This window comes from Propithecus coquereli, unplaced genomic scaffold (assembly GCF_000956105.1).
Source record: "Propithecus coquereli isolate 6110/MARCELLA unplaced genomic scaffold, Pcoq_1.0 Scaffold221, whole genome shotgun sequence".
Taxonomy (NCBI): domain Eukaryota; kingdom Metazoa; phylum Chordata; class Mammalia; order Primates; family Indriidae; genus Propithecus; species Propithecus coquereli.
This window is the reverse complement of record NW_012147301.1, coordinates 3,402,557-3,416,260: the sequence shown is the minus strand read 5'-3', so window position 1 is coordinate 3,416,260 and position 13,704 is coordinate 3,402,557. Positions and strand designations below refer to the sequence as shown.

Here is a 13,704-nt window from a genome sequence, read left to right as displayed (position 1 = left end):
ATTCCATAGGGAGCAAGAAGCTCCACGGCCCCAAGAGGCTCATGGCTACTATATGTTATAGCCCTGGTAACATGATTCTTTTAGTTCACTCTATCTTTTTCCCCGTGTGGACTAGAAAAATGTGACTATCCTCCCTGAAATCACAACTAAAGAAGGGGAGCAGCAGCCTTAAGGTACCATGCAAAAACCAAAACGGTCAAAAGAAGAAAGCTGTGGACACAAGCATGAGGAATCTAGTCTGAAATGAGCAGCACACAGAGAAGAAGAGACAGAAAAGATTTTTTAACTCATGACTTAAGAGCCCCCTTGAAAGATGAACGTACTTAGCTTCCTCCACTACCTCCACCTCGGCATGAGCTGTGATTGGTGCATTGGAGTGGGCTCCCGTGGGGTCATCAACATTCAGCTCTCCATTGGTTGAGCTAACCACCTGAAACAGAAAGACAGAGTGTGATAGGTACCATGGCAATAAGAGCCTCCTGCCAGCGCCAGAGAGGGTCACTAAGGGAAATCTAGTCTCTAACCTAGGCACTAGCCAGGCAGTGTCTGTAATATTTGTTTTTCTGGGTTAAGGGACTAACTGTCCTAATTTAGGGAAGGTTCCCAGACCCATATCACGTAACAACAACTAAATTCAATGACGTAATCATATAATGATGACAACAACTTCCATAATGAATGCCTACTCTGTGTCAGGCACTCTGCTACATTGTATGTGTGTGCATGTGTGTATGTGTGTGTAAATTTAATCCTCACAAAAAACCTATGAAATCAGTCTTGTAAAAAGGTCTATAAAAGATGGAAACATTAAGAAATGACCTAACAAAGGTATACAGTTAGGGTCTATGGACGTCCATGAGGGAAACTTGTTTTAAACATATATTTTCATATTGTAAAAATGTACACAGTATTTATTAAATTAAAAATAACTGCACAGCTGACTTCTAAAGGTAAAATCACTTTGTTCCCTTTAATGTGATGGGTAAATTCTATTCTTCTCAGTTTATTATGCTGTAATTATATAGATTTGGTGATGATGTTTAAAGAAAAAAAATTCTTTTTTTTTTTTTTTTAAATGCAGTTGTGCTTGGATAAAAAAAATTCTAAAAAGGAAACCAGTGGTGGGCACCAGAAACTATAAACAATCACACTTTCCTTCAAAAAATTCTTCATGGCTTTGACCATTAGTTTGAAGTTACTCGAATAACAAAACTGCCACCTCTCCGGTGAGAGGGAAGAGGAAACACTTTCCCTTGGAAAACCAGTCTTATTTCAACGACCTTTATTTCAGGTTCATTGTCATCTCACTTCTCACTGATGGTCCCCGAAACGTAAGCGAAGGCTCTCACTCCTGTCATCTGGTTAGTGTGGACCCGATCAGGATTCTCTCGCTTGTATAGCTGCTTCTGCCACCTGGTTTCATTTCTAGCACACGATTCCCGTTTAGGTGGGTGTTGGGAAGTGGGAAAAGGGACCCCGTTGCTGGACAAACCACTCTGTTGTTAAAGACCTTGGCTGAAACATGGGAAAGAACCACAAAATAGGATAAATGGTTCAGATATAATATGCCCTTGGGTAAGTAATTTCATCTATTTGAGACTGTTTCTTACAGGTTGATGAGAGAATTATTTATGTATGAAGCAGTGTCTGGTACAATACTTGGTACATAATAATTGAGGCAGCATAGCACAGTAAGTAAGAACTGGGCTGTAGAGTCAATCATCCCTGGGTTTGAACCTCAGCTCCACCACTTACTTGCTGTAGGCTCTTGGGCAAGATCCACAGAAATTGCTTAGCCCAGTGCCAATGATACATAGTAATAGCTCAATAGGTGTTCATCTTACTATTACTCTCCCTCCATTAAATGTTTATTCTTATCTGCCTCTAGCTCTGGGGTCCTCACCAGCAGTTAATCTGCAAAAATTTCCTAAATAGTCATGAAAAGGAAAGTAGGAGTAAATGTTTAGTACAAGTAGCCTTTGGGGCAGACAGGGTGAATAGTATTTACTAGTAATCTATATCCACCATTATCTCTAAACCAGAAATAATTGTTGCTCTTATTAATAACACATGCTTTTAAAAAAAATTAAAACAATGCTGTACATTTAGCGAAAAAATGTATAACACTGAATTTGTACTTGCCCAAGGGATACCCAAATTTCTTCTAGTGATCAAATTCAGCATCTTAACGGAACAACTTGACCTTATTTTTCTCCTGACATGATATAATAAACACCATACAATATAGTATTCTTGCCCCCCCAAAATTAAAGTTTTATCTGAATCTAATTATGGTAAACAAATCCAAAATGTGGGATATTCTATGGGACTAGGCTGGACTATTCAAAAGTCTTTCTTTAAATGTTAAAAAAAAACAACATGGGGAGACTGTTATAGATTAAAAGGATTAAAAGAGACTAAGAAATAGACCAGGTGTGGTGGCTCACACCTGTAATCCTAACACTTTGGGAGGCTAAGGTGGATCACTTGAGGCCCAGACTCCGAGACCAGCCTGAGTAACATAAGGAGATCTCATCTCTAAAAAAAATAGAAAAATTAGGTGGGCATGGTGGCATGTGCCTGCAGTCTCAGCTGCTGGGGAGGCTAAGGCAGGAGGATCACTTGAGCCCAGGAGTTTGAGGTTGCAGTAAGATATGATGATGTCACTGTACCTGAGCCCAGGCAACAGAGAGAGATCCTGCTTTAATTAAAAAAAAAAAAAAGAGAGAGAGAGAGAGAGACTAAGAAATTGAAAGAGATTGAAGAGGTATAACAACCAACACAATGCATGAACACTGTTTAGATCCTGGACACTATAGTATTAATTTTGGGGACAACTGGAATTAGGGGAAATGTGACATGGACTGTATATTAGATATCATGGAATTAATTTTCTCAGCTATGACAATGGTCTTATTGGTTACATGACAGAATGTCTTTATTCTTAGGAGATGCAGGATGAAGTATTTTGGGATAAGGTGTAATGATGTTTGCAACTTTCTTTCATATTGGTTGGCAAGGAAACACACACACACACACTCACTCACACACAGAATTAAAGCAAGTATGGCAAAATCTTAATTTGTTAATCTAGGTCAAGGATATACAGGGGTTCATTGCATTTCCCCCTCAACTCTTCTGTAGATTTGAAATTTTCAAAATTAATAGTTGGGGAAAACAATAGCAGAAACAAAAAGTTGAGGAGAGAAGGTTTACAGATTGGAGAACCAAAGCTTCTCGTTCTAATGCTATCCTGTTAATTTCCTCAGTCTTACATTTGCTTCTTGTGGATATAGTCTGGCTGCACACTAATGATAATGCTGGTAAGTTCATTCTGTGAACACAAAGGTTATAGGAGAAATCACAGTAAGTTTCTTAATGAACAATTCAGGAACTAGACAAGATGTTTAATTAAATGTCTTGGCTTCTAATTGACATGAATGAAGCATTAGTAAGCAACACTACTGAGAATTACCTGGTGAATTTGGGTCATGGTGCCTGCTCACAGCGTTTTACATGTCTCATACTTTCTAATTTCTCCTTGCTATGAATTGCCACTTGGGCCACAAGCAGTGTCCTTGGGCAATCTAAGGAAGAGATTATCCCCCTTTTACAGACTAGACATCTTTTGTGTATCAACGAGCATGTGGTCTGAAAAGAATAAGGCACAAATGGGAACCTTGCCACCAGTTCTCTACCTGTAAACTGTACCTAAAACATGTCTGGGACTCTTAATAGCTACAAATCTGGGCCTTTATAGCATCTGCTTAATTATTTCAGGTTGGAGTACAGTTTGTCAAACCACTGGAATGCTGCCTGGATGTGCAGTAAAACAAATACTAGTATAGGTGATAGAAGAGCTGGATTGCAGGTCTACCTTATCATCGACATCCTCTATGAGCCCTGTTTTCTAATTCTGTAAGACAGGGCCAATAACATTCATCCTATTTACCTCACAATTACTGGGGCAGTTAAATACAATGATGTCCAGGAAGGTGGTGAAAAATTGTAAAGAACCTCATGTATGTAATGAATTATTGACATTTTAAACAATATCACTGTTATACTTTTCTACTGAATTTTTAATATAACTTCATTATAAAAAATAAGCTTCATTACAAAAAATAAGTTTTACTTACATAAATGAAATACTGACGTTTATTTTGGTTTAATTACTATTAAAATTAATCCTACATTTCTCTAGCTATATCACACAATACCAAAGTAATTAATGTCTTATAGGACTGCTTGTGAGAAAGACTAAGGTGAAGTACTATTTTGACCTTTAGTCCTTAATAATGATAATATCCTTTTTAGGAGTCTCAAAAATTTAAGCCATTAGTCCCATTTTTCAAAACGTCACCATAAGGAAAATTCACAGCTATGTACCAAAGAAAACAGTGCTTTAGCTGATATGTCATTCTTAAGTCTTATGTCCTTGCTTAGACCTGGAGATTTCTAGAAATTCCCTATACATTTTAATTTGAACAACTTTAGAATAATCCTTTTGAAAGAAAAAAACATATTATCTTGTTGAACTTTGGCCTTCCATATGTAAAAGATCTATGGAAATACTGAAAAAATGGGAACCAAGGGGGTCTGCCCATTAAATAGGTTGGAACAGGGCTAGGCGTGGTGGCTCACGCCTATAATAGTAGCACTCTGGGAGACTGAGGTGGGAGGATCGCTTGAGTTCAGGAGTTTGAGACCAGCCTAAGCAAGAGCCAGACCTTGTCTCTATCAAAATTAGAAAAAGTTAGCCGGACAAGGTCGTGCATGCCCTCCAGTTACTTGGGATGTTGAGGCAGGAGGATCACTTGAGCCCAGGAGTTTGAGGTTACAGTGAGCTAGGATGATGCCACTGCACTCTAGCTGGGGCGACAGAGCAAGACTCTGTCTCAAAAAAAAAAACCAGCTAGAAACAGGAGCATCCATGTGCCTCATACAGAGTAAACTTTTCTCATTTTGGCATTCTGCACTCACTCCCAGGGGCATGGTATCTGCAGGTCATCTAGGTAAGGCCAAGCATGATTTCACAAAGGAAGTGAGACAACTCAGAAATATGGGGACATCAGTTGTGCTAGAAAGGTATTGCTGATTTGGTTTGCAAAAAGCACAACCTTCACAAGTTTACAAAAATCAGGCCTAAAATAGTTTAAGTCCCAAGAGGTAAATGTAATGAGGAGTAGCAGAGCTGGACGTATTAGGTAAGTGGTACAATTGCCTGTCCTCTATCCAAGTGCCTAAGAAGTTGGCAGAACTTAGCTTATAAGGAGTAGAGGGAGGTTGCATTTTTCAAATGTGCTCCCAGAGACACTCAATTGGCTCCAACTGCAATCAAAAGGTAACACCTCACAGCAGACAGTAGGAAACACTGTCCAAATGAGCACCCCTATGTTCTAGGAACATAACTCTAACAGACTAAACTTTTGGATATACCTAACTATGAGGTATGTTCCTTTTAAAATTATTTATCTTTTTTTCTAATTACAAAATAAACATGTTTATTATTTCTAAAAATTAGAATATTAAAAAAGACAACAGAAAAAATAAAAATTCCAGTAACATCATCACATGCAAGTGGCTAGTAGGAAATCCAGTACATGTTTCTCTAGAGCAAGGGTGGGTAAAGTATTTCCATAAAGTACCAGTAAATATTTTAGGCTTTGAGGACCATATAAGCTCTGTTGAAATTACTCAACCCTGACACTGGTAGCATGAAAGCAGCCTTAAGCAATATGTAAACAAATGAGCATAGCAGTGTTCCAACAAACCTTTATTTACAAAAACAGGCAGACGGTAGGATTTGGCCCCTTGGCTGTGTTTGCCCTCTGACTCTACATTGTTTCTTTCTTTCTTTCTTCTTTCTTTTTTTTGAGACAGAGTCTTGCTCTGTTGCCCTGGCTAGAGTGCAGTGGAGTCATCATCATCATAGCTCACAGCAACCTCAAACTCTTGGGCTCAAGGTGATCTTCCTGTCTCAGCCTAACCAGTAGTTGGGACTACAGGCATGTGCCATCACACCCAACTAATTTTTCTATTTTTTGTAGAGATGGGGTCTGGCTCTTGCTCAGGCTGGTCTCAAACTCCAGATCTCAAGTGATCTTCCCACCTTGGCCTCCCAGAGTGCTAGGATTATAGGCATGAGCCACAGTACCCAGCCCACTGTTTCTTTTTTTCTCTGCATACACTATCGCACATGCATGTGTGTTCTCACATACATATTTATATGAAAATAAATAAAAATGGGGCCAAATTTTATACACTGCTTTGTAACTTCTTTTCATAACATATCTTGGACATTTTCTCATAACACCTAGAGATCTATCTCTCAAGTATATGAAAGTACTATATTTGTTTAGTTAATGCTAAACTGATTTTTAATTGCCTCTGATTTTCTGGTATTATAAAGAAGCTGGCAATAAACATTCTAGAACTACACAGTCTACCATAATAGCTACTAGCCACATGTGGTTACTGAGCACCTGAAATGAGGCTAATACAAATTTTCTGTAAGTGTAAATTCACTGAATTAAAAGTATAGATAATGGCTGGGTGTGGTGGCTCATTCCTGTAATCCTAGCACTCTGGGAGACTGAGGCGGGAGGATCGCTTGAGCTCAGGAGTTTGAGACCAGCCTGAGCAAGAGCAAGATCCCATCTCTTCCAAAAATAGAAAAAAAAATTAGCCAGGCACAGTGGCATGCACTTGTAGTCCCAGCTACTCGGAGACTGAGGCAGGAGGATCGCCTGAGCCCAGGAGACTGAGGTTGCTGTGAGGTATGATGACACCACTGCACTCTACCCAGGGCAACAGAGTGAAATTCTGTCTCCAAAAAAAAAAAAGTGTAGATATTTAACATTCTTTGCATGCGACTGTTTTCTCTTTCTGGAAGCCTGAAGGATCTTCTCTTTGTACTCACTATTCTGAAATTTCACAACGATGTACCTTGGTGTGTTCTAGTAACCATTACGCTGGGTATTCAGTCTGATCTGGAAACAAGTCTCCGAATATAGGGAAACTATTTTGCTAATGATTTCCTCCCTTCTACGTTCTCTGTTCTTTCTCTGGAATTCCTATTACTTAGCAATTGGACCTCCTGGACTGTCCTCAAATCTTCTTATATTGTTTTCTCCTACTTTTCACTTCTCTGTCTCTTTGCTTTACTTTCCTTTTTTGAGACAGAGTCTTGCTCTGTTGCCTGGGCTAGAGTGCAGTGGTGTCATCATAGTTCAATGCAACCTCAAACTCCTGGGCTCAAGTGATCCTGCTGCCTCAGCCTCCCAAGTAGATGGGACTACAGGGGTGTGCCACCAAGCCTGGCTGATTTTTCAATTTTTTGTAGAGACAGGGTCTCATTATGTTGCTCAGGCTGGTCTCCTCAAAGTCCTGGCCTCAAGCAATCCTCTGCCTCCCAAAGTGCTAGGATTACAAGTGTGTGGCACTGTGCTCAACCTTTCTTTGCTTTATTTTCCTCAACCCTTATATTCCAAACTACTAAGTTTTAGATTTTTGTTTGCTATGTTTTTAATATCCAAGAACTCTTTTTTTGTTATTGTTTTTGGAATGTTCCTTTTTTTAAACCTTGCCATTATTGTTTGCTCTGGTCTCTTTCTTATTAAAGGCTTTCCTCAGAAATCTGATAACCTTTGATTGTTCATATCTTTTCTTTTTTTTTTTAGGCCTAAGTCATCCTACCTGACGTCTGCTCATATTTAAAAGCGGGGGACTACACAGTTAATTGGCACTGTGAAAACTGGGTGGGTCTCGTCAACTACGGACTACACTGGAGGATGATTTGGCTGGGCCATTTCATTGGGGAAAACCCTGCTGTCAGCATCCTTAAATGTTTTCTTTTGGGCTCGTCAGATTTCCAAAAGCATACTGTTTCAATCTCTTGCCTGACAGTACAGATCTGGCTATCAGCATTCTTAAGCACCACATGGGAAAAGCAGGCAGTAAATATACACACATTCACTTAATCTCCCTTTTTTCAGTAGTACCCTGCCTCCAACTGTGCCTCATATCCCCTAGTCCAGAGACCCTCTGTGTTGCCCTCCCAGAGAAAAAGAATCTTTGGTCTTTTTTGGAGACAGGAGAGCATCTAGATATCTACAGCTTTCTAAATAAACTTGCAAGCAATCTCCCTTATTTTAGTACATGTTCCTCTGCCCCTTCTTTACTTATAGAAGGCCCATTCTCGAGCCTTTTGGGAATTCCCCAGTGTAAATAGACTTAATTCTCAGCATTTCCCTCTACTGGCTCAGGATTTAGTTTTCTTGGAACTCCTAAGTCATTTAATAACAGCTTCAAATAGTTTGTTGTGGTTGCCTTCTCTTCTGTTTTCTCCATCCTTACGTGGACCTGTGCCTTAATAAAAATTTCCTTATCATTATTTTAATGCTGTTTCAGGAGGGAGTGAAAGCAGATAGATACGTGTGTCCAATCCATCATTTTTACCTAGATGTTTCTATGAGGTTTTTACAGGGCCAAAGCTATCTCCCAACTTCTTGTGAATAACAAAATTTTTCAGTAAATTCGTCCTTGTAAAAGCATATCATAGACAATCCAGCCTATAAAGATGCAATTTTTACATGCCAAAGGCCTGTCTGCACCTTTATAAGAATTTATGTTTGGTAGCTCTGGGTTCACTTGTGTGCCTAACTGGTAGTATCACTTACCAGTATGAGAAAACAGTCACATGTAAGAAAAGTTAAGAGATCCAAGATGTTCTTAATACTAAACAGAGAAGAGAGATTTAAGATAGATCAAATGAAATCAGAAATCATTTTCTGGCTGGGTGCAGTGGCTCATGCCTGTAATCCCACCACTGTGGGAGGACATGATGGGAGGACTGTTTGAGGCCAGGAGTTGGAGACCGGCCTCGTCAAATTGTGAGACCCTGTCTCTCCAAAAAAAAAATTATCCGGGTATGATGATGCGTGCCTCTAGTCCTAGCTACTGAGGCTGAGGCAAGAGGGTCACCTGAGCCCAGGAAATTCAGGTTACAGTGAGCTGTGATCTTGCCACTGCACTCTAGCCTGGGCAACAGAGCAAGACCTTGTCTCTTAAAAAAAAATTCTAAGACTACACTTATGCCAGGAAGAAAAAAACGGAATAGCCCAACTTTCTGGGTACCCACTCAGAAATAGTTGACTTATAGCAATTAACATTCTCAGCTTATCATGTGCTAAGGCATATATCATCATGGAATGAGCTATATATGCAGTCCTTTAGACCTCTAATTAAAAAATACTTATTTTGTATGTTTCAATATATTCCAAGTCTTTATAATTTCCAGACTTGTCACTAACACACTTCTACTTTGATGTTATTTTTATGGTTTATCATAAATAAATCAAGGTAGTAGGACTAGGTTAACCAGAAATCAGTATCAGAAATCATATAGATGTTTCCTAGTCAAGGAGAACAACAAGCAAATCATCTCAACAAATGACTTTTACCCAAGTCCACCTAGGCAGAAAATCAGCACGCAGATATTCAGTTAACTATAGAAGCAGCTCACCCTTGCTATAAGTTTCCATTCTAAAGGAACCCATGTTTCAGAAGCAAGCCAACATTCCACCAGCCAACCTGGAAGGCCATAAAAAGGCAATAAAGGCAGTAAGTACCTGCACCGATCCCCCATGGCGATCTGCAGCCAAGTGAGACGTCAGGTATGAGGTATTGGTCTGCCGGCTGGGCTGGATTTCCCACTCTCCTCGGCGCTCTGACGATGCAGTCTGCTCAGGCATTAGGAAGCATGAGAGCAAGATATGGAAGGAAAGGTGAAGCAACCAGCAGCAAGCAATTACAAAATCAAGTACAGTAGTGTCCCTGTAGGTTTTCTTTTTGTTTTGGATTTTAAACTAACAACCGCTGCAAAGCACTGAGAGAAAGTTAGCTTGGCTACATTCATTTCAGCCTAAAGAGCCAATACATAAACCTACAGCACACCATCCTAACCCAGACACAGAAAAACAATAATGACCAAAAGTGGGGGAGGACTACCAAAAGTTGGAATCATCTTTTAGTTTCCATATTAGTAAAATTTCAATAGCCAATAAGCAGATCGAATTCAGAATGTTAAGACTGCTGGACAAAGGAACAGTCATAAATCAATTCACTGATTAAAGATCTATCTTAATGGACAGTAAATACAGAAAACTCTTGCATTAGGAGTTAATTTAATATGCCTTTTCCTTAAATAGGGAGCCCACTACTTTCAACATAAACCTCCATAAGACTTTGTACCAAGATAAAACAAGCAGTGGCTGGAATATGCTTCCTTACTTAAAGGAAAGAACAAAGTATCTCTTCAAAAACAGGTTCACATGTAAAGTACATGAAAAGATGGGGGGATAAAAGTAAGGCTACATTGTTTGCCTGGTTCCTCTAGCTAACAGCCTCTAGTCTGGAATTACAAAAAGATTACTTATTGACACGGCTACTATGAATTATTTTCTTCTAGAAAGCAAAAGGCAAATCTTTTCTCAGCAAAAGGAGGACCTTCAATTAAAAACCTCTTTGGATTCTGCTTTCACTTCTGCTATTATTCAGGCTCTCTTCATTCCTTCTTTACCTGTTTTTTAGATCTCATACTATTCTGATCTTGCTCATATGTGACTTTTGTTCTGAAGAATCTGTTTAGGTGCCTCTTCCCCTGTGCCAGATGGCTGAGGAGGTGTTAACATCATGATGCTCAGCTGTAACAGTCCTAAGGCTCTACAAAAATGAAAAACGAGTAGTTGGAGAGGCAGCAATGAGGGATTAGTAAATCAAATTTTAATTGCTGCTGATACAAACAGCAGCAGGGGTTGGGATGTGATATTGCTGCTCTGCATGAAAACCAGTAAGACTCTATAAATCTTAGAAATGTTCACAGCTTTAAACGTAATATTTTATAAAAAAGGAAGAGCGAAGAAGTAATGGTTTGCGGCTCTATATTCACTTTCCCCTTTCAGTGTCTTTTGACGAGAGTTGCTTAAAGCTCACCCATAAGTCACCAAAAAGGCATTTCCCATAAAAATCAGAGCCTTGTACACCAGCTACAACTTACTGGTCTTTATTAACGGAATATGAAGTCACAGGGGCAACAGCACTGTAAAGAATCCTGGCCATATTTTCTTTGATATTCCTCAGGGAATAAGCATAATTATAAGAAGGCAGCTATATTAATTTGCTTGCTATATAATCTTATAAATGAGGGGTTTGGTTTTATACTGTTAGTCATATTAGAGAGAATCAAAGCTACCCAAAATATTGCCCCCTATCCAATTATTTCTGCCAACAGAGCTTTGGATATTTCATTTTCCAAAATCAGACTGTGATATATAACATAATCATACTATTTTATAAACTTATTGACAGTGTCCATATTTTCAGAGCCCTTAATCTCATTTATTCTGACTACTATAGATCTGAGAATAAATCTATTCTTCTTTTTACTTTTTTAACTTTTTTTTAGAGACAGACCCCAGGTCTCACTTTGTTGCCCAGCCTAGAGTGCAGTGGAGAGAACATAGCACACTGTAACCTTGAATGCCTGGGCTCAAGTGATCCTCCCGCCTGAGCCTCTCGATTAGCTGGGACTAGTGGCATGCATTAGCATACTCAGCTAATTTTTAAATCTTTTATGGGTACAGACAGGGTCTTGCTATGTTGCCCAGGCTGGTCTTGAACTCCTGGGCTCAAAAGATCCTCCTGCCTCAGCCACCCAAAGTGCAGGGATTACAGGCATGAGCCACCCATGCCTGGCCTAGTCTTCTAACATAAGAATTATCTATAACTAAATCTGTTAGTGATAACCTTTATAGTTCTCTCTAGAACTTTTTACTTGTAATATTTAAGTAGAATATTTAAGCTCCTAAACTATTATATAGCACTGTCAGTTCTCCAAAAATTTAAATGCTTAAAAAATATCCAGACATTTATAAGTCACTTAGTGTTGTTTTGAGCTCTATTATACATACTCAATATAATTACTTCTCTCATGAATGCTGTTTTTGCATTTGTTTTTAAGGCAGATAAAATTGAAGAAGGCTAGAAATGTACATTCATGTATACTCATAGGTTTTTCAGGTTAAGAAAGCCATGGACAGTTGATAAACCATTATTTCTGTTTTTACTGAAATACATATCAGAACTCTGGTTTGATGCTACTGTCTGATTCATGTGGCTATGTACTTGTTTATATTCATTCTAGCTAAATAAATAATTTGCTGGAAGATTTAAGATTTTTGTTTAAATGAAAACAGCAAGACATTTTTCAAAGGCTTAAAAGTCACATTCCATCTCCATCCTCAAAGCAATACTCTCTCTCTTTCTCTCCCTCCCTTTCTCTCTCTCTCTCTCTACAGATATATATATATATATGTATTTTGAGACAGAGTCTCGCTCTGTCGCCCAGGCTAGAGTGCCGTGGCATCAGCCTAGCTCACAGCAACCTCGAACTGTGCTCAAGTGATCCTCCTGCCTCAGCCTCCCAAGTAGCTGGGACTACAGGCCTGCGCCGCCACACCTGGCTAATTTTTTCTATTTTTAGTAGAGATGGGGTCTTGCTCTTGATCAGGCTGGTCTCAAACTCCTGAGCTCAAGCAATCCTCCCACCTCGGCCTCCTAGAGTGCTGTGATTACAGCATTAGCCACTGTGCCCAGCCTACTCTATTTTTTAAAGAGAGAAAAATAATGTTAACATTTTAGATTGCTTCATAAATGCTTTCACTATGACAAAAGGAAAAACACACTACACCATACTACTGCCCGCTAATGCCTTCTATATCTGCTGAAAACAACAAAACCAAGTACAGAGGTGAACCAGGGGGGTTGTTGGTTATTATTAGGGCTATTGTTTTCTGGACTTTAAGGGCCCAGACTGCTATCTAGCGGGTGATGGAGTAGAAAGAAAGGGCCATTTGCCAGTTTTAGAAAGTAACAAAGTGCCTAGGAGCTGGATGAAATTCAGGAATGTTGACAACTACAGTATTCTGCTAGAGCAACTTCTCCTGAAAGATACTCTTGGCAACACCGTGTACACAGGTGTTATGATTAGGTATGATCTGCACAGTAGCTAGTTAGACTAAGCAAATCAGTGGAGAAGATCAGCATTCTCCTCCATTTCATTCTTCAAAAGAAACCCTTCATTCTTAAAGATCACTTATGCACATACACTGAACGAAATGGCACTCAAGGTCTATGGGTAGAAAAGTCATTCAGCAAAGTCAATTTCTCTGCATTACTTGAAAGGCAGAGGTCCACATGGAGTGTATAAGTCCCTAAAGGTAGGAGTAGGAATCTCAAGTAGTGGTAACTCTTTGGGGAGTTTAAAGTCTTTAGTTGTGATAGCATTATCTGCCTGGAAATGCCTGATTTACTATGCAGTAGGTGAATGTGGAAACAAGAAAGCAGCAATCCATAAATCAAAGGTAAAGCTAACAAAAAATACTGAAAACACAGAAGATTGGCAAAAAAGTAAAAACCACTGCCTGAGCCTATGGCAGAAGAAAAAAATCTCTCCCAGCAATCATTTGGCAGGGATTAATGGACAGACAGTGGAGAGAGTGACACTACCAAGAGGGGAGGAAAACACAGTTTAAAAATATCTCAGGGGGCCAGGCGCGGTGGCTCACGCCTGTAATCCTAGCACTCTGGGAGGCCAAGGCAGGTGGATCGCTCAAGGTAAGGAGTTCGAGACCAGCCTGAGCA

At 39.4% G+C, this 13,704-nt stretch overlaps 1 protein-coding gene across 6 annotated transcripts in view; it reads right to left on the bottom strand.

Moving 5' to 3' along the window:
• The window catches only part of CSNK1G1 (casein kinase 1, gamma 1), a 208,149-nt gene that overhangs the window by 12,972 nt on the left and 181,473 nt on the right, over positions 1–13,704 (bottom strand). For 3 of the 6 annotated variants that reach the window (XM_012644865.1, XM_012644867.1, XM_012644866.1), the window contains 2 exons: positions 9,633–9,743; positions 324–430 (listed from right to left, as the gene is read on the bottom strand). In XM_012644865.1, coding sequence (XP_012500319.1) covers positions 324–430; positions 9,633–9,743 — 218 coding nt within the window. The remainder of the gene's footprint in view (positions 1–323; positions 431–9,632; positions 9,744–13,704) is intronic. The other 3 variants (XM_012644869.1, XM_012644868.1, XM_012644870.1) reach the window with 1 other exon arrangement.